Genomic DNA, 23,072 nt, shown 5'->3' with positions numbered 1-23,072 from the left:
TTGCAATTCTAAGGAAGGGTAGAAGGGAGAACAGCAAAATAGAGACAATGGATTTCAGGAAGGCAGATTTTGGTAAGCTCAGAGAGCTGATAGGTAAGGTCCCATGGGAATCAAGACTGAGGGGAAAAACAACTGAGGAGAGTTGGCAGTTTTTCAAAGGGACACTATTAAGGGCCCAAAAGCAAGCTATTCCGCTGGTTAGGAAAAATAGAAAATGTGGCAAAAGACCACCTTGGCTTAACCACGAGATCTTGCATGATCTAAAAAATAAAAAGGAGTCATATAAAAAATGGAAACTGGGACAGATTACAAAGGATGAATATAGGCAAACAACACAGGAATGCAGGGGCAAGATTAGAAAGGCAAAGGCACAAAATGAGCTCAAACTAGCTACAGGAATAAAGGGAAACAAGAAGATTTTTTATCAACACATTAGAAGCAAGAGGAAGACCAAAGACAGGGTAGGCCCACTGCTTAGTGAAGAGGGAGAAACAGTAACAGGAAACTTGGAAATGGCAGAGATGCTTAATGATTTCTTTGTTTCGGTCTTCACCGAGAAGTCTGAAGGAATGCCTAACATAGTGAATGCTAATGGGAAGGGGGTAGGTTTAGCAGATAAAATAAAAAAAGAACAAGTTAAAAATCATTAGAAAAGTTAGACGCCTGCAAGTCACCAGGGCCTGATGAAATGCATCCTAGAATACTCAAGCAGCTAATAGAGGAGGTATCTGAGCCTCTAGCTATTATCTTTGGAAAATCATGGGAAATGGGAGAGATTCCAGAAGACTGGAAAAGGGCAACTATAGTGCCCATCTATAAAAAGGGAAATAAGAACAACCCAGGAAACTACAGACCAGTTAGTTTAACTTCTGTGCCAGGGAAGATAATGGAGCAAGTAATTAAGGAAATCATCTGCAAACACTTGGAAGGTGGTAAGGTGATAGGGAACAGCCAGCATGGATTTGTGAAGAACAAATCATGTCAAACCAATCTGATAGCTTTCTTTGATAGGATAACGAGCCTCGTGGATAAGGGTGAAGCTGTGGATGTGGTATACCTAAACTTATTAAGGCATTTGATACGGTCTCGCATGATATTCTTATCGATAAACTAGGCAAATACAATTTAGATGGGTCTACTATAAGGTGGGTGTATAACTGGCTGGATAACCGTACTCAGAGAGTTGTTATTAATGATTCCCAATCCTGCTGGAAAGGCATAACGAATGGGGTACCGCAGGGGTCTGTTTTGGGACCGGCTCTGTTCAATATCTTCAACAACAACTTAGATATTGGCATAGAAAGTACGCTTATTAAGTTTGCGGATGATACCAAACTGGGAGGGATTGCAACTGCTTTGGAGGACAGGGTCATAATTCAAAGTGATCTGGACAAATTGGAGAAATGGTCTGAGTTAAACAGGATGAAGTTTAACAAAGACAAATGCAAAGTGTTCCACTTAGGAAGAAAAAATCAGTTTCACACATACAGAATGGGAAGACACTGTCTAGGAAGGAGTACGGCAGAAAGGGACCTAGGGGTTATAGTGGACCACAAGCTAAATATGAGTCAACAGTGTGATGCTGTTGCAAAAAAAGCAAACACGATTCTGGGATGTATTAACAGGTGTGTTGTGAGCAAGACACGAGAAGTCATTCTTCCGCTCTACTCTGCTCTGGTTAGGCCTCAGCTGGAGTATTGTGTCCAGTTCTGGGCACCGCATTTCAAAAAAGATGTGGAGAAATTGGAAAGGGTCCAGAGAAGAGCAACAAGAATGATTAAAGGTCTTGAGAACATGACCTATGAAGGAAGACTGAAAGAATTGGATTTGTTTAGTTTGGAAAAGAGAAGACTGAGAGGGGACATGATAGCAGTTTTCAGGTATTTAAAAGGGTGTCATAAGGAGGAGGGAGAAAACTTGTTCACCTTAGCCTCTAAGGATAGAACAAGAAGCAATGGGTTTAAACTGCAGCAAGGGAGGTTTAGGTTGGACATTAGGAAAAAGTTCCTAACTGTCAGGGTGGTTAAACACTGGAATAAATTGCCTAGGGAGGTTGTGGAATCTCCATCTCTGGAGATATTTAAGAGTAGGTTAGATAAATGTCTATCAGGGATGGTCTAGACAGTATTTGGTCCTGCCATGCGGGCAGGGGACTGGACTCGATGACCTCTCGAGGTCCCTTCCAGTCCTAGAATCTATGAATCTATGAATCCGTGGTGCCGAGTAGAGGAGAGCTCGGTGCAGCTGCAATCTGAGCTGTTGCGGTTTGTTCAGCAGACATTGGTGCCGCCGCATGTGGTGCCGCTGGTTTCAGTGCCGATCGCTTGTGTGTGGCCTTTCTCGGCACTGTGGTGTCTTGATTAGATTGTTCTATGCTCTGTGCCGCTATCATTGGTGGTGGAGGGGGCGCCATGGTTTGAGGCATGAGTTGCGGTGCCGTTCCCTTCACTGGGGTAGATGGTGCTGCTACGCTACTAAAAACTACATCTACTTAAATCCAAGCTTAAACTAACTATTAACACTAAGTACTATCCTAAATATCTAAAATCTAATTTTTTTGTTATAGGTAGGGACACTGCTAATGGACTCCATCTCAAGCCGAGGATGGTTGAGAAGGAAATCAGGGGGTTGGGGGATGCGCGTGCCAGAAGAGGCATCAGTGCTGCCACGAGACAGCTACTGTGCACACACGTCACCCGACCAGACACTGCTAGCAAAATGTCCGATTGATGGCGCTGAGACGCACTGCCACCTGAAGTGCAACACCCACAGGGACACCACTCGATGAAGAAGAGAGCCCTCAGCTGAGTTCCCAAGGCTCTGAGGGGTGTAAATCAGACCTTAGCATTATGCTCGATTTTTGCGGTCTGGAAAAGAGAGGTATTCTAGAGGCTGCTCAGAGCTCTGTGCACCATTGGGGTGAGGAGCTGTTTGTTAGTAGTATCAATAGCAGCCCAAGGAGAGCAGAAGTACTCCTGGGTGTTCCAGTTAGCAAACGGACCAGCTATACACGTGGAAAGGGATGGATTTTTGTTTTGGTATCAGCATTCTGGAACTGGACACCGTAGAGATTTTAGTCCCTAGATCAATGTGCTGTAGCGTCATTATGGAAGAAGCCAAACCTAGTTACTGGTCAAACTGTGGCTGAGTTATACAGCACTGGGTCCCCATGTTGTGTAAATGTGTCGAAGCTAATTGTATAAGCTTGGGCAGAGGTGACTCCCCCCACCCCTAGCAGGGAAAGGCAGGGCAGGGAGGACTTACTGGTCCCGATTTGGAGGTTTCCGGAGTTGGTCAGCGGCCACTCGGGCAGAGAAGTTATAAAATTGCATGACGTTCTCGAAGTAGAGACTGGAGACAGCTTCATACTGCAAAACCCAAACCCATCAGTCCTGGAGAAAGAGCCACTAGCATGACCCGAGACCAGTATCCCCCGCTGCTACTGTCTGCAGCCCTGCAGCTGTCTGGCTAGGGGCTCACACAGTGCCCATCACTACAATATCTGACTGCATCACAGAGTGGCATCTGTACCTTGCATACAGGTCTCAAAGGTTTGCAAAGGGCAGTTGTTCTCTCTCTAGGCACCTAACATACAGTGACCCTCAGGGCTCAATCTCACCCCGTTCCTATTAATGCCAATGTCTGGCCATGCATGAGGAAACACTGCAGACTCCAGCTGTCCACAGGTAGATAACACCCAGCTCCACTCTCTTCCCAGCAAGCCCTGACCAAATAGTTCACTCATTGACTGTGGGGACGACCTAGACCAATGGTTCTCAACCTATTTATACGCAGCCCACAAAGTGTTAGCTGGGCCGCAGGTTGAGAACCACTGTGCCCCCCACCCTTAAACCCCCTATGCTCAGTGCCCTCCAGAGACCCCTCCACAGAGTGGGCCAGGAGCGGAGAGCTGGGCAGGCGACAGGGACCCAGACCCTGGAGCCTGCCAACTGGAAGGGGAGCCGGCAGCCTGCCAGGTGGGAGGGGAGCCAGGAGTCTGGACACTGAGCTCCACTGTGTGGCAGGGGAGCCGGGAGACTGAGTCCCACTGCAGGGGGCCAGGTGGCAGCCAGCTGCCTAGACCCTGAGCCCCACCGAGGGGGTGAGGGGGAGAACAGACAGCCAGGACCCCACTGGGACTCAAGCCTCGCTGTGAGGGGCCAGCGGTAGCTGGGACCCCTGAGCCTGCTGCGCAGCAAGGCAGCCCAGCTGGGAGCCCGGAGAGCGTCAGGGCAGCCTGGAGCCCACCGCCCGGCAGGGCAGCTGGGATCCCGCCACTAGCCTGGAGCCCACAGCCTTTAGCACACAGCTGAGCTGGGCCACAGCTGTGTGCTAATTGGGTCGCGGTTTGAGAACTACTGACCAAGACAGATGTGTCACAGCTGGCTCAGCCCAACCCAAATAAGACTGAGATGGTGCTGATCAAGTCCAGAACTGGCTAGACCCACAGTGATTTCCAGGCAGGGAGAGGGGCAATCACCTTGCGGTGTATGTGTGGTGCCTTTCTAAGAATATTATGCACTTGACAAAAGGTGGATGACACGAATTTTCACACAGGGCTGGGGAGCGAACCCATCCTGCACTCCTCTGGCTGGGGCAGCTCCTGTCCCCTTGGGCTGGGCCCAGCTCCCCACTCCAGGTGCTGTGACATGGCTCATAGAGCTGCTTGGCACTGCGACCCTGGCATCAGGTTGCAATGCCACTCACTCAGATTTGGCCCAGCCTCCCTCCCATCATGAGGTGTGGCTAGGCCAAACCTGAATGGTGCTGCACCCCCTTGCACCAGATCACAGTGTCAGGAGTGGGGAGCTGGGTCCAGCCCCATGGGAGAGAAACTGCAGGTAGGGTTGCCAACTTTCTATTGGCAGAAAACCCAGCTCTCAGTGGCTCAGAATCCTCTCCAGGATGCTCAGCTTATAGTAGTGGCCAAAATTACCCAGCATGCTACATGTTTCCCTATCAGCCATGGAGCCAACCAACAATCCTTGTGCTGCTCACCTCAGGCTGGGCTGCTGCAATGCACTTTTACTGGGGTGGACACCGAACCCAGCATAAAGAACAGGAGTACTTGTGGCACCTTAGAGACTAACAAATTTATTTGAGCATAAGCTTTCGTGGGCTAAAACCCACTTCATTGGATGCATGCAGTGGAAGATACAGTAGGAATATATATATATACACACAGAGAACATGAAAAAATGGATGTTGCCATACCAACTGTAACGAGGGTAATTAATTAAGGTGAGCTATTAGATGAGCTATTATCAGCAGAAGAAAAAAAAACTTTTGCAGTGATAATCAGGATGGCCCATTTCCAACCGTTGACAAGAAGGTGTGAGTAGCAGAGGAGGGGAAAATTAGCATAGGAAAACAGTTTTACTTTGTGTAATGACCCATCCACTCCCAGTCTTTATTCAAGCCTAATTTAATGGTGTGTAGTTTTCATGTTCTCCGTGTATATATATTTTCCTACTGTATCTTCCACTGCATGCATCCAATGAAGTGAGTTTTCGCCCACGAAAGCTTATGCTCAAATAAATTTGTTAGTCTCTAAGGTGCCACAAGTACTCCTATTCTTTTTGCTGATACAGACTAACACGGCTACCACTCCGAAACCTGAACCCAGCATGTTACCACGCACTGCCCTAGAGAAACACCTCCATGCTGGCTGCCAGTACTACCCTGGGTTGATTGCAAGCTCCTAGTCTTTGTATAGTCCATAACAAAGAAGGACACCACTGCACTCAGGAGAGTTATTCCCACAGACCCTGGAATGTGCTGCTGACAGAGAGGAGACTGAGTCTCATGGCCTTCAAAATGGAGGTTACGCTGCACCAATTCACAAAGGAGTTTCCCGATTAACCAGGTGAGAAATCCTCTCAACAGGGCACAGGAAGTGGAGAAGAGTTTGTCCTTTTAGAAGGAACCCAGTCTTAAATTCATTAAGTGTCCAGATACTGCAATGATGGGGGGCCCTAAACACATGCAACAATAAGAACAGACTTTGGCAATATTAAATTTCTTGGCTGCAGATCAATTGGTTTAGGACTCATTTTGAATCATGGGGGTTTAATTTTGTGGTTGGTCTATTTGTGAGGGCTACTGTATCAGATTTCACATGGGGCGGCAGTTTCCCCAGTGGATTCCTACAGTGGGGGGCAAGAGTGGAGCAGTAGAGGAAACTCAGACATGAGGGTGTGTAGCCAGTCAACTCACATCATGAAACACCTTGTCCAGCTCCTTGGGATCCAGGATAAACTTGGGGTAACCGATCATGTCATAGATTGCATCTGCCTGGGTTGAAGTTGGAAAGAGAGAAGAGGAGAGTCATACAAGGCTGTTCCTCTGATCTGTGCACATCCTGTGGGTTTGTGGAGAGTAGGTGGGGAAAGAGTCCAGCTTGGCCACAAGGCTCTAATTCCAAGGGCTGTCACACATGGTAATCTCAAGTTTCTTACTTTCCATCCAGATCTGGTGTCACTCCCCGCAACTCACTTTTATCGCTGAAAATTATTTGCATCAGAAATGAAGGCTCCTGGAACCATGGCCACAGATAGGGGGGTTGCAAGGATGGAAGGTATCCCACAGCATTTTTAACTTTCTTGCACGAATAATCAGTATCTCCCTCATTTTGAGTTTTTTCCATGTGTCACCTACTGGAGGCCAGCCTTGTTAGGCAGAGAGGTCTACACACATTTATGCAGGGCCGGCTCCAGGCACCAGCCCACCAAGCTTGTGCTTGGGGCGGCACCTGGAGGGGGGCGGTGTGGTGCTCTGGCTCTGGCTGCCGGGGAGGGCGGAGCCCCGGCTGGGCTCTCCGCTCTCCTCTGGCCGCTGGGGAGAGCAAGCCCCAGCCGGGCTATCCGCCCTCCTCCTGGGGCTCCGGCCGCCAGCGGAGCCGCGGCGGGCTTGACGCCCTCCCCCCTGCGCTCCGGCCGGTTGGGGAGAGCGGCCCGTGGCCGGGCTCGGCACCCTCCCCTGCCGCACTCGGGGCGGGGGGCGCGGCGGGAGGCTTTTTTGCCTGGAGCGGCAAAAAAGCCAGAGCCAGCCCTGCCTTTATGGGATCACAAATCTTGATTACTGGGATTTACAATGAGAAAGAGCAAGAAATAAACCTCAAAGACTGTGCTCTCAGATGACAGAGCTGTCCCCTAGGGAAGCTATCCCAGCAGTGCACACCCACGGAATACACATAATAATGGTGTAGTTTGTTAGTCTGCGATGAGTCTTAAGATGCCACGGTGGACCCCCGCAAGCTAGCAAAGAAACAGTCAAGGATGGGTAATAAATTAATGTGGGAGCTCCCCAAGTCTGAGGCGGCAAAAGGAAAATGCCAGGATCTGCTTGAAACAATCTCATGATGGAAATGCTAGGGGCTGTACAGAGCTCCCCCAAGTCATGGAGTGAGGGGCAGACTGTGCCTTGCTTAGACACCACTAGCCTTCTCCTTGGCAGATTTCCTCGTCTCTTCATCCATCCACTGCAGAGTGGCCAGGCTTTCCTCAAAGGCAGTTTTAATCTCTGTAATCATTTCCTCGGCCTAGACAAAATAAGAGGTCTTGTGTCAGCTGGAAGCCAAAACATTTACCCTGCTCAACAGGATCAAAGATTAAGCAAAAGTCTCTTGAAATAGCTGCGGGGAGATGGAAACAACCCACACTACACCCGGCTGTAGACAGGTTGTGAAGGGCCCAGATGGTTGGGGTGCTGTCCCCAACTCACTCCTAAAAAATATGATCTACTTTGAAGCTGGTAGATTGCAACGATGAATTAGTAGCGTGGTTTTTGTGTGGGACCCACACGTAGCGGCGGAGAAGCAAACGCTCCCCCCAGAGCAGAGCTGCTGCTGATGGGAGGATGCCACTGGGCACTGCAGGAGACAAGAAGGTTATGTTGGCTGTAGCGCCATTAGCAATGAGGGCTGGTGTACGTGTGTATGCTGGGCTCTGCCAAAAGGAGGACAAACGTAGGTCAGAAAAAGGAAGTGGGTTTTGATCATCTAGCCAGGAGGCTGTAAGGATGAGGAGAGTTAAGTAGGTCACTGAGAGCATAAGGGACATTATGGAGGGAGCCTTAAGTCTGCAGCCTCTTCAGCTTTGGTGAGATCTGCTCCTAGAGCATGGACTGTAACCCTGCAGCATGTAATGACAATGAGGCATGTCCATTTGGGACAAGGTCCTCAGTCTGGTGCACTGGATACTCTGGGGATGAGATAGATGGTCCCTTTTCAAACAGAAGAGCTGCCAGTTTTCCCAAGAAGTAGCATGGAGCAGTGGATAGTGCACAGGATTAGGAGCCAGAGGATCTAGGTTCTGCTCCAGCTCTGCTACTAACTCACTGTGTAACCTTGGGCCAGTCATGTCCCTCTATATCTCAGTTTCCCCATCTAGAAAATGGCCAGAGCTCCCTGTGAAGTGCTATAGAAATACAGGGATTTTTCTTCTCCCCCATTATACAGTAGGTTTGGTGGTGGCAGGGACTAGGCAGCAGTTAGTTATTGGAGCTGTGAATGATTTGGGGCACAACACCAACCCCTTCCCCTCCACCCCTAGACACAGGTTTTCCAGAGGCATTTATGGGGTCCATACTGTGCTATTATTTGAAGCTTTAAACACTTTCCACATGCAAGGTGACTCGAGAGACAGTAAATCAATCTGGCTCTAGATTCACTCCCCACTGGCATGTGAGCCAGCCCAGTAATCCAGTGGGAGGTGGGGACATACTATTTTCTTGCTGTCCTCTGCAAAAGTGGCTTTAACAAACATGGCTCCCAGCGCAAAGCCCAGGCTGTTGTCGGTGTCGCTGACGCAGAACTTCCAGCGTGGCAGACAGGTCTGTGGGGGGAGAAGAGAAGATTAAACCAGACACTCCTGCACCCTGCCAGACACAGCTCTGTGCAGAGAGGCCTCTGACACGGGGCTGGGAGCAGTGGGTTAAACAAGAGAGGGTGCTTTCAGTACACTAGCTATGGAGGAGGAGGAACTGGGGGCGCGCGCTGCTTAGCCAAGCCAGGGAAGGAGGGGCACAGAAGCGGGGGTTCTGTGTGTGTGTGTGTGTGGGGGGGGGGACAGAATGGCACTTGTACGTGTGTGTGGGGAAGAAATACTGCTTAGCCAAGCCAGGCCCACTGACAGCAATTCTGGGCCCCAGGGCAGAACAGCAAATGGGCCCCCACACACGCACAAGCCACGCGGATGCGGTCCACCTGACTTTTGGGCGGTGCAGCACCTGTGTTGGCTGGTGCCCAGCGAGCTGCCGGCTGCACTGCTGGGCATGCTCTTCTGGCATGGCCAGGGCTTCCATATGCCTGCCTGGTAGGGCTGCCAACTGTCTAATCGCGAAACCCAAAGACCATTGCCCCACCACCTGCCCCTTACCTTCCTTGAGACCACGCCCCATCCCGCCCCTTCTCCGAGGCCCTGCCCCCTGCTCATTCCATCCCCCACTCTCCCCCCACCCTCACTCACTTTCACCAGGCTGGGGCAGGGGTGCAGGCTCTGGGAGGGAGTTTGGGTGTGGGAGGGGGTGCGGGATGTGGGCTCTGGGAGGGAGTTTGGGTGTGGGAGGGGGTGCGGGATGTGGGCTCTGGGAGGGAGTTTGGGTGCGGGCTCTGGACTGGGGCAGGGGGTTGGGGTTCAGGAGGGGATCAGAGGGTCGGCGCTTACCTTGGGTGACTCCCGAAAACGACCGGCACACCCTTCTGGCAGCAGCTCCTAGGTGGGGGGCCCAGGGGGTCTCCACCCACCACTGCCTGCAGGCACCGCCCCTGCAGCTCCCATTGGCCGTGGTTCCCGGCCAATGGGAGCTGCGGAGTGGGTGCTCGGGGCGGGGGCAGCATGCAGAGACCCCCCTCCCCAGGGGAGACAGGGATGCCAGCTGCTTCTGGGAGCAGCGCGGAGAGAGGGCAGGCAGAAAGCCTGCTTTAGCCTTGCTGTGCTGCCGGCAGCAGCGTCCAGGGACTCCTGGCCCCTTTTAAATCGCCCGGGCCCCTGGGCAATTGTCCCCTTTGGCCTCCACTGTCAGCGGGCTTGCAGGAAGTAGAGGGGATCTCGCCTCCCACTCTCCCTTACTTTAGTCACGAGGGTTTCAGAGAGACACTCCCATCACTCAAGCCTGCTAAGGCCTCTCTTTCGCTCCATTGAGATGGTCATTTCTATGCCCTGCTGTCCCATTCCTCCCCCTCTCTCCCCCTATGGGACTGGGTGAGTGCCTGCCCCCCAGGGTCACCTGAGGCCCAGAGGCTCCCCCTCTTGCCATCTCCTCCCCCTCAGAGGTGCAGACAAAACCAATCCCAGCACCTTGTCCGAGTGCAGTGAGAGCCCATCTCCTGTGATTCAGAGGCTGCTCTTATCTCAGCATGATAAGAGCAGTCACCCAGGTGATCCTGGATGGAATTGCAGCTCAGCCAAGCTGGGCCAGACTCCCTTTTCCAGGCATCTGGTCCTAACCGTTTGCCTGGGAAGAGGTCAGGGCTCCAGGGACCATTTCTCAGGCTGGTTGGAGGAGGGAGCAATCCTGCTGCACTCTTACAGTGGCATTTGGCAGCTCTGTGCGCAGCCTCCCCCACTTCACAAAGAGCTCAGTGCTGTGGGTGGAGACACCACTGGCCTTTGGACAGATGGATCCATTGTGAAATGATTGAGGTGGCCGCCGCTGGTCCTTAGTGAGATAAGGGTGGCCTTAAGCAGAAGCAATGCAAGTGACTGCATGGGGCCAGGCACCCCACCCAAACTCTGCAACTCTTGGGCCAACAGCAGGGAACTGCAGTGCCAGGCCTTCCTGCTGTGGGGAGGAAAGGGAGGAATTTCTGCCCTTCCCTCCAGGCCAACAGCTTGTGGCCCTGCCAAATCAGAAGGGCAGCCTCACATAAACAGAAAGCCCATGCCTCCTCCTATGTATGGATGAAGCTGTGTGGGGCACCTCCATCACATGGGAAATGGGAGCCCTTTAAAGCGACCCGCTAGGCTGAAAGAGAGCAGCCTGGAAGATTTTAAGCTAGGAGGCACAGTGATTTGGGGGTGGAGACTATCTTGGGTAGTGACGCGTGTTTTGTCATGTAGTTTCTCTCCCATCTCCCTCCTGTTCCCCCACAGACTCACCTTCTTGGTCCCATACATGACTTCCATTAATTTCTCCTCTGCATCCTGGAAGCGCTGGTCCAGGAAGGAGCTGGTTTTCCTCACCAGATTCCAGATCATGTAGTTGTTCAGGAGGCTGCAATGGAAGAGAGAATAAAAAGATTTTCTACAAAACATGGAAGTTCCCAACTGTTTTCTGGAGACGAGTCCCACCAACCTTTGTCGTTCTGGTCCACAAGGGGTCAGCCATTTGGTACCTGTGACCGGGTGCTGGGAATCAGCCACTGACCCACCAGCTTTCTGGTCACTGTTTAATCAGTCAGGCCCACTGGCAGTGCCTGATTAAGAAGAGAAGTTCCCCAATACCAGATCAGACTGGGGCAGGGAAGCTAATGAGCTAATTAGCCCATTAACAAGGAGACTGGATAAAAGAGCACAGGAAAGAAGTGCAAGGGGAGGAGAAGCAGAAGAAATAGTGGCTAGCAGGGCCTGACCACGGGGAATTCTCTGGAAGGAGACACCAGTTCCCTGCCCCCACTTTTGGAAAGGGGTTAGAAAGTTGAGATATGGTGTGTAAAGGTGTGGAGACACTGCTGTGTATGGATGGAGGGATTAAAACACTGCAAATAAACTACACAGGGTGTTTCTGAGGAAGAAGATCTTCACATCTGTACTCAGATGTTTGGCTGCATGTGTGTTTTCTCTATGTGCCATTCCACCTCTGCGCAGACAGCTGGCACAGCAGACCTCGACTGAACCGCCCAATGACCACAAGAGCCGTTAAGGTACAAAGGTACTCGGTCAGGTTTATTGCTGACGAAGCATGGTCCTAGCTCCCTGGATTAACGTCTACAGTTACACTAGCACATGTATGCCTGTGACAATGGATGCAACTCAGTCAGTGGCAGGACTTCCCACTGTCTCCTAGGCTGGCCAAAGACACTCCCTCTGAAACTCCATTTTATACACCAGTACAAACAAGTTACGCATTGCCCCTCAGGCGTGGTTAGTTTGATCAAAACATCTCTATCCATCACACTGTCATCCTGACCCTTATCTTTAGGAGGGGTCAGGGTGTTCTCAAGAGCTGGTGCAACCCATTAGGCGACCTAGGCGGTCGCCTAGGGCACAATTTGGGGGGCGGCGACTGCAGCAGTATTTCAGCGGCGGGACCTTCCGCCACCTCTGTGGGGGGCAGCATTTCGGGGTGGGACCTTCCGCTGCCTAGGGCTGCAGAAAAGCTGGTGGCGCTCCTGGGTGTTCTCGTTATCTTGGGGGGAGGGGGGGGTTGTTAGTACCATATGTGGTATGGGGTGTTCTAGTATCACCCTTCTAGAATGTGTTTGTGTGAGTGTCCTGTGCCTAGCACTTCTCAGGAATATGTGTGTTTTTGCAATATCAGCACTGTTCTTGCCAGCTTCTGTGAACTTGCATGCAGACAGAGCCTGACATCTGCTTACAGGCTGACTTTTGCTAACTTTGCTTTATATCGGCAAAGCTTGCCCACTATTTTAGTTCAGGCCTCATACCAGACCTCTCATACAAGGGCATGTGTCTTAGGCTCTCTTTCTACTACAGCAAAAGCAAAGAGGGTGGGAGCACTGGGTGCCCTGGCGCAGTATCTGGTGCCCTAAGGGAGGGATTCTGCAATGACTTACAGTGTCCCAAAGCCGGTGGGTGTATGCTGGTGTACAAGAGAGGAACCCTACATTGCCATTCTCAGCACAGGCCATCAGGCAGAGCTGGGGACCTGAGCTTGGCAGTCTATACAGTAGCAACCTCTTGGTATGCAAGTCTCTATTCCAGAAGCTGGCTTTTCCTGTCCCCCTCCCCCAAACATGGCCTCCTGATGCAAACAGCACTCAGATGCATTGGCAGCACTGTGAACAGCTGCACTTGGACTCCTGGGTTCCAAGGCTACCTCTGGCTGTCCAAGGCCTGGTCTACACTACGAAGTTAGATCGACTCAGCTGTGTGAAAAATCCACATCCAGGAGCGACATAGTTAAGCCGACCCAAGACCTAGTGTAGACAGTGCTAGGTCAACGGAAGAGGTGAATTACTCATGTCAATGGGAGAACCCCTGCTGTCGCTGTAGGTAGAGTCTACACTGAAGTACTACAGTGGCATAGCCACGTCACTGTAGCATTTCAAGTGTGGATAAACCCAGCATCCCTGAGGGAGTGGCTAGGGTATGGCAAGAGACTTAAGGCTGTGTCTACACTACCACTTTTGTCTGCAAAACTTATGTCACTCAGAGGGGGGAATATTCCACCCCCACGAGCAACATAAATTATGCCGGCATAAGCATTAGAGTGCACAGCGTTATGTCTGCAGGAAATCTTCTCCCGCCAACATAGCTATTGCCGCGCATTGGGAGTGGATTAATTATGTCGATGGGAGAGCTCTCTCCCATAGGCACAGAGCAGCTACAGGGCTGCTTAGAGCGGTGTAGCTGTGCCACTATAAACTCTCTAGTGTAGACATAACCTAAGGCTATAGGAGAGCTTCTCTTGATGACATAGCTTCTGCAGCTTGTGGAGGTGTTTTTTTTATGCCAACAGGAGACAGCTCCCCCGTCGGTACACAGCCTCTTCACCAGACGCACTGCAGCTGTATTGGTACAGCTGTGCTGCTACAGCGCTGTACATATAGACATACCCTGAGTGGCACCTTGCTCCATAAGCCCCCTCTGATGTGGGAGAGATGTGATTGGTGGAGAGGTTATTCCCATCATTTGCAGAGCATAACAGTGTCACACCCTAAGTGTTTCTTGGTATGCGGACTGGATTCTACAGGATGTTTCCTATACCTGCATTGCCATTCATAGGTAAGAGCTCTCACCATCTGTCTGTGGCTTGGATGAGGCTGGAGACTTGCTCCATGTACTCTTTGGCATAGACAACCACTGGCTCGGATTCATTGAGTTCCACCGGGTAGAACACAGTGGTGAGGAAGGGCATCCAATTGATAGCTGGCGCCAGGTTCTGGAAGAGAGGCAGAGAGAAAAAACTACATGTTGCCCATCCAATGAGACACAGAGCACAGGAGGCAGGGCTATGTTACCTGGACAGACTGTTAGCCCAAAGGCCAGTCTGCAGAGCAGCTGCGATCTCTGGCTATATGTGCCCTTTAAATACACCTTCACTCCGAAGGCGTGGATTAAAGCATGTGTTTTACCTTCAGCTTCACTGATGTCTGTCTGAAGCCAGGTGAGTGAGGGAGGAAAGAGCTGCTGTGTCAGGTCAACAGTGGATGGATCTTATTTTGAGAACATGTCTTGCAGTTAGGGTCAGATGGACTAGGCTGCTCAAGGGTCTTTAGCTATGGTCATAGGACTTCTCCAAGAGGAACCTGAACTGGTAGGCAGTTTCAGTGAGGAATGGACTATAGCACGTTGCCACTGCATGCAAGATAGATGTTTTATAACTGATTGCTGTTGCTCTAAGTTACTGAGGACTTAAATTGGTCCTGTATGTCCAGGCTCAGCTAGCTGCCTGCCCTTTCTATGCAGAGATGCAAGCTATTCACCCTCAATCTAATGGGTTAGTCAAAATTTGCAGTCAGGTTCCCTTGATAACTCCTGCTTCTAGAGGTTGAAGGGGACAGAATTATTTCCTGTCTTGACCGCTCATAAAAAAAAGATGTAATAAATCCAGAATGGTGTAAACGGAGTGCTCAGGATGACAAGTGGAGTAAACAACAATTGTAACAATGCCCCCAGCTGCACCGTTAGTAGGGATTGAACGTGGGATCTCTTCATCTAAGCAATCTAGCCTCTACAACCTGAGTTAAAGGAGCATCTCTTTTAGCTCAGCAGCAGACTCAAACTTTTAGAGTGGCCCAGCCTCTGGCGGGGACAGAGTCACACTGCATTAGTGAGGGTTCCAGAGCTCCTACGCTCCTCTGTAGCACTTTTTGTCTGTTGATCTCAAAACATTTTATAAAGGAAGGTCAGTATTATTATCTCCCTTGTACAGATGACGACGCTGAGGCACAAAGGTCATGCAACAGGTCATTGACCACACTGGGAATAGAACTCAGGTCTCCTGTGTCCTAGTTCTCTGGGCCTCACTGTTTCTCAGAGTAGCTTGTGGCTGCTGGAGGAATCCCAACACCCTCACTTTTATGTACCCAGCTGTTAGTAACAAAAGCTTGAAACCAAATCTCCTATGCCTGCATATTTCTACTCCCCAGCAATGTTGTCAGAGACAAATAACATCTGCAAGTGGGGATATTGACACTGACCTCTGAGGATGCAAAGCGCTAGATAGCAATCCCACCTAGCTCCTTGGCATGGGAGAGGTATGAAAACTGAAGTTTCACTGCTGAAGAGTGCCACGCACAGCTTGGTACACTCACTGTGTTGATACACAATGACTCATCAGGCTTTCAGGTGAAGGATTTAGGGACCCAGCAGATACCAGCCACCAAGAAGTTAGTCTTGGGATGCCATGGAGATACTGATCCTCCAGCAGCACCCAGTTATCACAGGTGATCCTTGTCACACATATGTGCAAACAGCTGCCTCTAAATTAAACCAGTGACAGATGGCTGGGTTAACAGCAGAAATGGCACAACTCAAGAGGCTGTGTGTAAACAGTGTGCGATACTGGCAGCATGTCACCAAGTCACCTGTTGCAGATCAGAGGAAGAATATGCACACAGAGCAAGAGAGTCAAAGATGGAGTCATTTAGCAGCCCAGAATAGCCAGACTGCAGCACATTCCCAGTCATGGCTCCTACCCCACCCCCAGCACACTCCAGTACTGGGGGCTGCATAGGGCCAGTCTCCTAGCCCTACACCACCAGGGAACCTGCCACTTTGAAGACTTCAAACACAGGGGTGATTTGAGTGGAGTGCTGGTAAGAGGCTACAGGCATGGTCCTCTAGGCAGCAAGCTCAGATGCATTCCCCAAAGACAAAATTCTACCAGGTGAAGTTTAGGCCTAGAGAAGCAGGAGCCAGGTAACAGCAGGCTCTCCAGAGTCAGAGGTTTGATATATTTAGCTAGGCCCTCAGCATGGAGAAGCTTTGAGAGAAAACTCTTGCTGTTGACCCAGTAAAGCAGAGATCAGTAAGTTAGATCTTGATGGGGCAGAAGGGGTTAGGAGCAGCAGTGTGCTGGGCAATAGATCACAGCACCCTGGCCCAGGATTTCAAACACAGGTGCCTATGGTTAGGTTTCCAAGTTAAAACTGAGCTTCCAGAACAAGTTGCTTGGTTCCCCGAAGGGTTGTGAATTGAGGCTTTTTTTTTTTTTTTTTATTACTTTCTCAGCCTTGGGCATGAGCCGGGCCAGTGAGAATGTTTGCTGAGAGCAGGGTGTCCCTGAAAAGTCTCAGATCCAGGGTTATGGGCGACACCAGAGCACTGCTAGGCATGGGAAGGCAAGGGGGTGGTGGGCTTAGCAGTCACATTTGCTTCTGGATATAGACAGGTTCACATGAACATGTTCTACAGGTTGGTTTCTGAACCATTACAGAACAGAAGCTGCTAGTGTGGTTCCCAGCTTGCACGGTGCATGTTCTACAGTGTTTCTTGCCCCAGTACAGCAGAAACACTTTGGTATTGGCAAAGCTTATCCCATTGCCAGTGGCAGGCTACCAGCATCAAGATCTTAATGTAGCCCCTCCCCCATTCCCCAGCTGAACCTTTCCACCTCTACTACGGCCAAGGACCAGCCTCTGCCTCTCACCCAGGGCGTGTGTGCCGCTACTGCCTTTACCTTGAGCTCTCCGGCTGTCACTTTGTGGTAAATCACTTCCTCATCCCTGCGCTTCTCCTGAGGGATGGTAATGTTGGCTAGCGCCGTCTCAAAGTCCAAGATCTGCTGCATCTGGTGCCGGGTGGCCTCCTCATCTGCCCCTCCCAGGAGCATGCCCAGCCGCACCATGTAATTCAGGTACCCAGTAAGTACCTAGATGCCAGGGAGAAGAAGTTAAGGTGATTGGCCCTGCTGTTAGTTGCTGGCTGGGAATGAGAAATGAGGGAAAGGCCTGAATTCACTCCCCAGGGCTCAGCCTGAAACCAGTCACCTGTAGCAGCCCTGCTACGACAGGGACAACAGGCCAGCTGGGTAATGAGCAATGGAGAGACTCTCTGCCTTGCCTATGTTTAATCTATTATCCACACCAGGCTGGAAATAAACCCTCCCTGCTTAACTCCTCTCCCATCCCCCAGCTCCAGCTCCCGCTGAGAGGGCAAGTTTCTGCCTCCTCCATAATGCATAGCTGATAGAACCCTGTCTGTTTTCTCTCATCCACATCCATGCACTCTCTTGTCCTGTCTACAGGAGACAGTTTAGCATGGCAGAGGAATAGCTCTCTCCAGGCCCATAGTCAGAGGAGACCATCTCCAGGAGCCTGAGCATATCCTAAATTAGAGATGCTCAGAGAGGCAGAATCTACTCTTCCTGCAGCTCTACAGGAAGCTGGTCTGTGTGCACAAAGCTAATGCCTCCCAGATGTCTGCTTTATAGGCAATGGCAGATTTAATCACAGGAATGCATCACTCACCCAAGGGGACTTGTCCTTGGCCAAAATCACTACCAGGCATATTCGGAGGCATACTGCTAGCTTGTTTTCCTCTCTCTTTTCATTTAAGATCCACTAGTTCATGAGGATGGAGCATGGAGGTAGAGCAGCAGCCACAGTTAGGGAAGTTATGTGGCTGAGCAGTGAGGTTGCCAGCCTGGGGTGTAGTGAGCTGTTAGAATCCCATCTCCTCTAAAATGCCAGCATTGTGTCTCATCTTACACCTGGAGCTGGACACCCTCCACCCATGGGGAAGGACGGGTCACTGAGGTGGTTCCTGGGCTGAGAGTGAAGGTGAATAATACGCACCAGGTCTTTCTGGTGCTCAAACAGATGGATCTTGCAGGGAATAGGCATTAAGTAGCCCTTAATTGCTAAACTGAGCCCATGCTGCAAGGAAGAACATGAGAAGAGATGGGCGCATACCTTCTCATTCTCCGTTTTGTTCAGGTAGTAATCTCTGGAAGGTAACCCGAGTCCTGACTGGTCTACCTGAAGAATAAATGGAGCAGGAGTGAACACGGTGCACAGCACGGAGAAAGATAAGAGCGTGGCTATGGTACAAGCAAAGCTCCTGTAGCCAAGTGACTTGGCTCTCACTACAGGGGGCCACTGCTGAGTTGTTACCCCAGTGAAACAAGACCATGCAAAGTGAGGAAAGGACCCAACTCGTCTTTCAGTTGAACATTGTCAGGACTATCTGTCAGGAATGAGGCTGTTGCACTCACCTGGATGACGTTGCTGTTGGAGTTCTTGGAATCAGCATTTACGTAGACAGAAAAGAAGGGTGAGGTGTGGTAGTATGCCATGACCTCCTGCAGGGTCCTGTTGAAGTTATCTTTGTCCCAGGGGCCCGTGATATTCCAGCCACCGAGCTGGGAAAAGAGAACGCACACAGATGGATGAGATAGGGCCCTAGACGTGCAGAGGAGGGGTCTTGTTTCCCGTTAAGGAGATAGCGCAAGGGACTGGTTGCACCACCTAGAGCTGAGCAAAGGAGGCAAACTCATGGGAGCATGGATCAAACACGGACTATCAACTGGATTTTTAGTGGCCAGGTTGCTGCTTTCTGCCTTGAGGAGTCTGTATCCTGCTCCTGACTTCCTATGCAAAGCAGCAGGTCTTGACAAATGAATGAAGGTCCAGTCTACATTTCTCCAAAGAAGGGACATGCTGGGGCAGTGTTTAAAGTGCTGTGGTCACAGACATGCGAAAACAATTCTGAATAGCTAGCCAGTTGCTGAGGGGTGCACGATATCAGTAATGCCTGGGGACCCCTCCCTCTGATTAGCTGCTTCCCCCCTTGCCTGCCTCCCGAGGAAGAGCAGCCAATCACAGCGGATGCAGGAACCAGGTCAAGCTCTTCCCTGCTCCCCCAACAGCTGACATTGTTCTCATGGACAAGGATGTGGGAGGAAAAAGAGCCCAGCAGCTGAGGGCAGCTCCCTGCTTCTACCTCCATCTCTCCTGTGAACAACAGACTGGCTCCTTTGTTCTCAGCCCCCACACTGCACCCAGCCTGGGAAGGGGCAGAGGGGGTGAAGAGCTCCTGGAGCTGCTGGGGGAGCTCAGGTGAGGCTGGGGGAGACAACTGATGTAGAAGCAGAACTGATGGTGAGTCTGGAGGAGGCAGAATGGCTGTGGGGGCTGCAGAGCACAGGGTTGATTTTGGGCAAGGAGACAGGCGGATATTGATAATTGACCCCATGGGTTTTTCAGACCACTTTAAGCATGGCAATCAGATAGCCAGGGTCCAAAATTTTTCTTGACTCTCAGTAGTTATACAGGGTGTATAAGCACTCTGTGTTGGTCGTATTCTGGTCCCACTGGAATCAATGGTAGACCTCCCTTTCACTTTAATAACAGAGATAGAACAGTGCTGCTGCATTTGAAAATCCACACTTGGGCATAGATGTTCTCAGAATCATATTATCTATTGAATTTAGAAGCCAACATTCTCACGTGGAAGGTTAATAAAGAAGCTGGATGTTGCTTTAATGTAGGTCCTACAGAAAAGTAACATTCTGGGCATTTTTTACTGCCTCCTGCTTGCTCCACCACATGAGTTTGTCTCAGAGCAATGCTGACCTCACTGAGTTTCAGATATTAACATTTAACTAGAAGAGAGTTTGCTACATCAAGCCAGTGGGAGAAACTTTTTCAAGCTTCCAAAGAGGGTTTTACAAAGCATATAAAGTACTGGCAAGTGCCCTTTGAACTAGTGGAAGGGAAGTTTGGGAGGTTAAAGTGCAGTGATTGGAAACTGGCAGTAATCTTTTGGTATTTGGTTAAATACAGAGTAACTTGGCATTTGTTTGATGGGCTGCCTTAGAGCCTTAGGCCATTTACTGGGCTAAAGCAAAATGGAATTTGGTCTTCATTGCATGTTCACCATCCAGCAATGGAAGCTTCATGGAAAGACCAGATCTCACCCAATTTCAGCTGCACAGCTGGCTTCTGGAGGCACTGAAAGCAAGAGTGGAAGAACTACCACACAGTGAGTATTGGACCCCATACACGTGCACAAGGTTTAGAGCTTTTATTTGTACCCGTTGCCTGTAGGATGTGCTGGTAGCAGGAAGAACTAGGAAACTAGGCAGGCAAGACCAGCCTTTTCTTTCTAATTAGTATGTTTCTCAAATGAAAGACACCCTCTCCCCTGCCCTGTCAGCTCTGTGGATCGATGTCACCCATAGACCATTCAGTACAGCATCCACTTTGGTTTTGCCAGGAAGAGTCCATGTCCTAGATGGATACATGTCCTGTTGGACAGTGTCCTGAGCAGGAAGGTGGGGATGAGTCTCCTCCTTCAGACCCATTGCACTGAAGATACTGGGTGAGATTTTCAAAGGCACAAATGGCAGCTAGGTGTATAACTCCCATGGCCAGTCAATGGGGGCTAGGCACCTAAGTGCCTTTGAAAATCTCCCTCACCATTTGCACCCTTGCATGGCTCAGCCTACCTGCTGTAACATCCGCCAAAGCCATGGAAGATGCCGACACCCTGAACTGAGGTTACTCTAGGGTAGCCCTTTAGGAGGTGACCTCCCTGGGGGGTGGAATGGCCCACACAGGGCATCTGGACACTAGGAGTAGTCCATGCCCATGATACAGAGAGGTAAGACAGACATTCCCATTCCAGGCCATTTACCCTGCACTGCACAATTATTAGAGATGCAAACCAGCTATCTTGGAGTTTACATCCAGAATGGGACTAAACGTGGAGATTCTGGCAGAGGGAGTGTCCAGGAGCCACTGTGGGAACCTACAGCCATGCCAGTCACAGCCATCAGTGCTGTGGGCACTGGTGTATGAATGGTGGAACCCCCAGTCTCTTCAGGCACTTTGAGTGGAAAGGGATTACCTTCTCAATCAGCTCCATCAGTGGTTTGGCCTTCAATTCCTCGATCTTGGTCTCGTTCATGCAGGACTGGTAATAGCGCTGGGCCTTGCGCTCGGCCTCGCTGGACATGTTTGATGTGGTATTTTCTGTAAGACAAGCCGGGCATGGTGCTAGGAAGACTCCATCTGAGCCAGAGGAGGGATGCTGATGATTCCATGTCATAGAATATCAGGGTTGGAAGGGACCTCAGGAGGTCATCTAGTCCAATCCCCTGCTCAAAGCAGGACCAAACCCCAGACAGATTTTTGCCCCAGACCCCTAAATGGCCCCTTCAAGGATTGAACCCACAACCCTGGGTTTAGCAGGCCAATGCTCAAACCACTGAGCTATCCCTCCCCCCAAGCATTGCTGTTTAGGAGGGACAGACTGTATTTTGTAAGAAAAGCAGTGCTTAACTAGTAATGAAAGAGGAGCCGGGGCTCAAGCAATTTTTTAAAATTCCTAAGTGATGCAGCAAGCCCAGAGGCGCCGGGGCTCTGAACTGCCAGGCCCAGAGGTTAGGGTTGCCAACTTTCTAATCACACAAAGCCAAACACCCCTTCCTCACCCCTTCTCTGAGGCCCTGCATCCGCTCGCTCCATCCCCCCCCCCCGGTCACTCGCTCTCCCCCCCATTCACTTTCACTGGGATGGGGTTGCAGTGCAGGGTGGGGGTGAGGACTCCAGCTGGGGGTGTGGAATCTGGGGTGGGGTAGGGGATGAGGGGTTTGGGGTGCAGGAGGGAGCTCTGGGCTGGGGCAGGGAGTTGGGGTGTGGGAGGGGGGTGAGGACTCTGGCGGGGGGGGCTCTGAGATGGGGCTGGTGATGAGGGGCTTGGGGTGCAGAAGGGGGCTCAGGGCTGGAGCAGGGGGTTGGGATGCGGGAGAGGGTGCAGATGGCACTTACCATAGCTCCCAGGAAGTGGCTACCAGGTCCCTGCAGCCTCTACATGCATGTGCAGCCCGGGAGGCTCTGTATGCTGCCCTCGGGCCTGCATGCACCGCCCCTGCAGTTACCATTGGTCACAGTTCCCAGCCAATGGGAGCTGCGGAGCTGGCACTGGGGCAGCACGTGGAGCCTCCCTGGGCGCTCATATGTCTAGGGACCGTAAGGACCTGGCAGCCACTTCTGGAAGCCGCGCAGAGCTAGGGCAGGCAGGCTCTCTGTTTCCCAAAGGTCATCTTTGATTTGGAGTCCCCAGTTTTCCACCTCCTCCAACTTCAGAGACTGATCCTTGGGAAAACAATCCCCCATTGCTCCCACAAGCCTTGCCTACACTGAGTGTTTCTTTGAAGTCCTCCCGCTCCCTTGCTCTAGCTCCAGTGGGAAACCCCCACTGCCTTATAGTGATCATTCTGGGGGGAAACACTACAGGGGGTAGATACTAAGGACTGCCAGCCAAAGTAACAGAGCTCCTCTACAGCCAGCAGTCCTATATACTGTCCCCAGCAGTCCCTCCTGCTGAGAGTGACAGGGACTGGAGCAGCCAGATTAAACAGCAGAGGTTATTCTAATAACCCAGGATGAGAGGAAAACTGCTCCCATAAGCCTGTTCTCATCTCGGTTTCTAGGCAGCTAGTTACACGCACAGCTGAAGCCCATACGCTGCTGGATGCCATTGTTTCCCTAATGGAACTCTGCGTCCAGAGAAGAGGAAGAGGAGGGGCAGCGAAGACAGTGCTGGCCAGACAATATGGCAGATGTAACCAAGTCAGGGAGTCCCCATTATTCAGTGGCTGGGCTTGGCACACATACATCCCACATGCAGGGCCGGCTTTAGGCACCAGCCCTCCAAGCATGTGCTTGGGGCGGCACTTTCAAAGAGGCGGCACTCCAGCCCTCTTTTTTTTTTTTTTTTTCGGTGAGGTGGGGCAGAGGAGGGCTGCAGGAAGTAATGGGGGGGCAGAGGAAACCGCTCCCCCCCAGCTCACCTCTGCTCCACTGCCGCCTGCTCCCCCAGGTGCGCCGCAGCTCCGCTTCTCCCCGCTCCCTCCCAGGCTTGCTGCATGAATCAGCTGTTTTGCGGCAAGCCTGGGGAGGAGCGGAGCGGCGGCGTGCTCGGGCGGTGCGCGGCGGT

The 23,072-nt window shown here is 51.2% G+C and overlaps 1 protein-coding gene across 4 annotated transcripts in view; it reads right to left on the bottom strand.

Annotated features, from left to right (window-relative positions):
• The window catches only part of ECE1 (endothelin converting enzyme 1), a 153,157-nt gene that overhangs the window by 17,204 nt on the left and 112,881 nt on the right, over window positions 1-23,072 (bottom strand). For all 4 annotated transcript variants that reach the window (XM_034753054.1, XM_034753055.1, XM_034753053.1 and 1 more), the window contains 10 exons: window positions 20,979-21,103; window positions 18,343-18,489; window positions 18,041-18,106; window positions 16,807-16,998; window positions 13,922-14,064; window positions 11,100-11,214; window positions 8,724-8,834; window positions 7,442-7,540; window positions 6,217-6,294; window positions 3,265-3,368 (listed from right to left, as the gene is read on the bottom strand). In XM_034753054.1, coding sequence (XP_034608945.1) covers window positions 3,265-3,368; window positions 6,217-6,294; window positions 7,442-7,540; window positions 8,724-8,834; window positions 11,100-11,214; window positions 13,922-14,064; window positions 16,807-16,998; window positions 18,041-18,106; window positions 18,343-18,489; window positions 20,979-21,103 — 1,180 coding nt within the window. The remainder of the gene's footprint in view (window positions 1-3,264; window positions 3,369-6,216; window positions 6,295-7,441; window positions 7,541-8,723; window positions 8,835-11,099; window positions 11,215-13,921; window positions 14,065-16,806; window positions 16,999-18,040; window positions 18,107-18,342; window positions 18,490-20,978; window positions 21,104-23,072) is intronic.

The sequence above is a fragment of the Trachemys scripta genome, chromosome 19, assembly GCF_013100865.1.
Source record: "Trachemys scripta elegans isolate TJP31775 chromosome 19, CAS_Tse_1.0, whole genome shotgun sequence".
Classification (NCBI taxonomy): Eukaryota; Metazoa; Chordata; order Testudines; family Emydidae; genus Trachemys; species Trachemys scripta.
The sequence above is the reverse complement of the archived record's forward strand: the minus strand, read 5'-3'. Positions and strand labels throughout refer to the sequence as shown.